We start from the raw sequence: 1,322 nt of genomic DNA on the forward strand, positions 1-1,322 counted from the left end.
ATGTGAAGCTAATTATTAAAGGTGAAACTGACAGTTGATTATCATGTGAAGCTATTTAATAACTTTAAGGTGAAACTGACAGTTGATTATCATGTGAAGCTAATTATTAAAGGTGAAACTGACAGTTGATTATCATGTGAAGCTATTTAATAACTTTAAGGTGAAACTGACAGTTGATTATCATGTGAAGCTGTTTAATAACTTTATGATGAAACTGACAGGTGATTATCATGTGAAGCTGTTTCATAACTTTAAGGTGAAACTGACAGTTGATTATCATGTGAAGCTATTTAATAACTTTAAGGTGAAACTGACAGTTGATTATCATGTGAAGCTGTTTAATAACTTTAAGGTTAAACTGACAGTTGATTATCATGTGAAGCTGTTTAATAACTTTATGATGAAACTGACAGGTGATTATCATGTGAAGCTGTTTCATAACTTTAAGGTGAAACTGACAGTTGATTATCATGTGAAGCTATTTAATAACCTTACGTTCAGCTTGGTAACTGAGCTAGTTTCTTTTTAATAATTCTCATTTTTCAAGATAACTTACTGCTTCGATGTAAATATTAATAAAGACACATGATCAGGTTAAAAGTGACTTTCAGGGAAACTGTCATTTATATTATACCAGATAATAAATGTTCATATTTCATATCAATGTTTGTAATGTATGATTATTTCTAATCAAAATTTTGCATTTACTTTTCAGATGCTCATCCTCCAAGATATAGGTAAGTTATATGGTTTCTAGCATGTTGAATGTGTACGTGTGTTGGATAAACCATATCATTGAGTAATAAAATTGCTTCAGATCAATTATAAATTACTCTAATTTAATTTGTATCAATCACTTCAAGATAGCTAGCATATATATAGGTGTGATAAATCAGTGATGCTGTTGCCTAAGCTGTAAGTAAAATGTTCGGTTTTTTTATTTAACTTTTTTTTACTTGTTCACCAAATATGACTTGGTGGTTAGGGCAGTTGATTTGCAGTCTGCGATTAAAACCCAGTGCCAAACACTCTTGCCCTTTCACCCATTGGGGCATTATGTGACAGTGAATCCAAATATTCATTGGTAAAGAGTTGCCTTTCCTGTGGTCATCAATACATTTAATTTTGTATTGGATACTTCTTACATCAATTCTGCGAATAGCGAACAATCCTTACTTTCCATTAAAATTTTCATTTTTTTCCTACTTATTTGTTCAGCTTTTATAGGTCCATAAAATGGACACAACATCTATAAACTTTTGGTATAGTCGTATCCCTGATAGTTATGACTTTTGCAAGAATTATAACGACAATCACAAATT

At 30.9% G+C, this 1,322-nt stretch overlaps 1 protein-coding gene across 1 annotated transcript in view; it reads left to right on the plus strand.

The window, feature by feature from the left end:
• LOC106473908 (focal adhesion kinase 1-like) overlaps window positions 1-1,322 on the plus strand; it is a gene marked incomplete at its 3' end in the record, with an annotated part of 25,408 nt that overhangs the window by 20,183 nt on the left and 3,903 nt on the right. The window contains exon 10 of the mRNA XM_022402314.1: window positions 716-737. Coding sequence (XP_022258022.1) covers window positions 716-737 — 22 coding nt within the window. The remainder of the gene's footprint in view (window positions 1-715; window positions 738-1,322) is intronic.

Source organism: Limulus polyphemus, unplaced genomic scaffold (genome assembly GCF_000517525.1).
Source record: "Limulus polyphemus unplaced genomic scaffold, Limulus_polyphemus-2.1.2 Scaffold6616, whole genome shotgun sequence".
NCBI classification, from domain to species: Eukaryota; Metazoa; Arthropoda; class Merostomata; order Xiphosura; family Limulidae; genus Limulus; species Limulus polyphemus.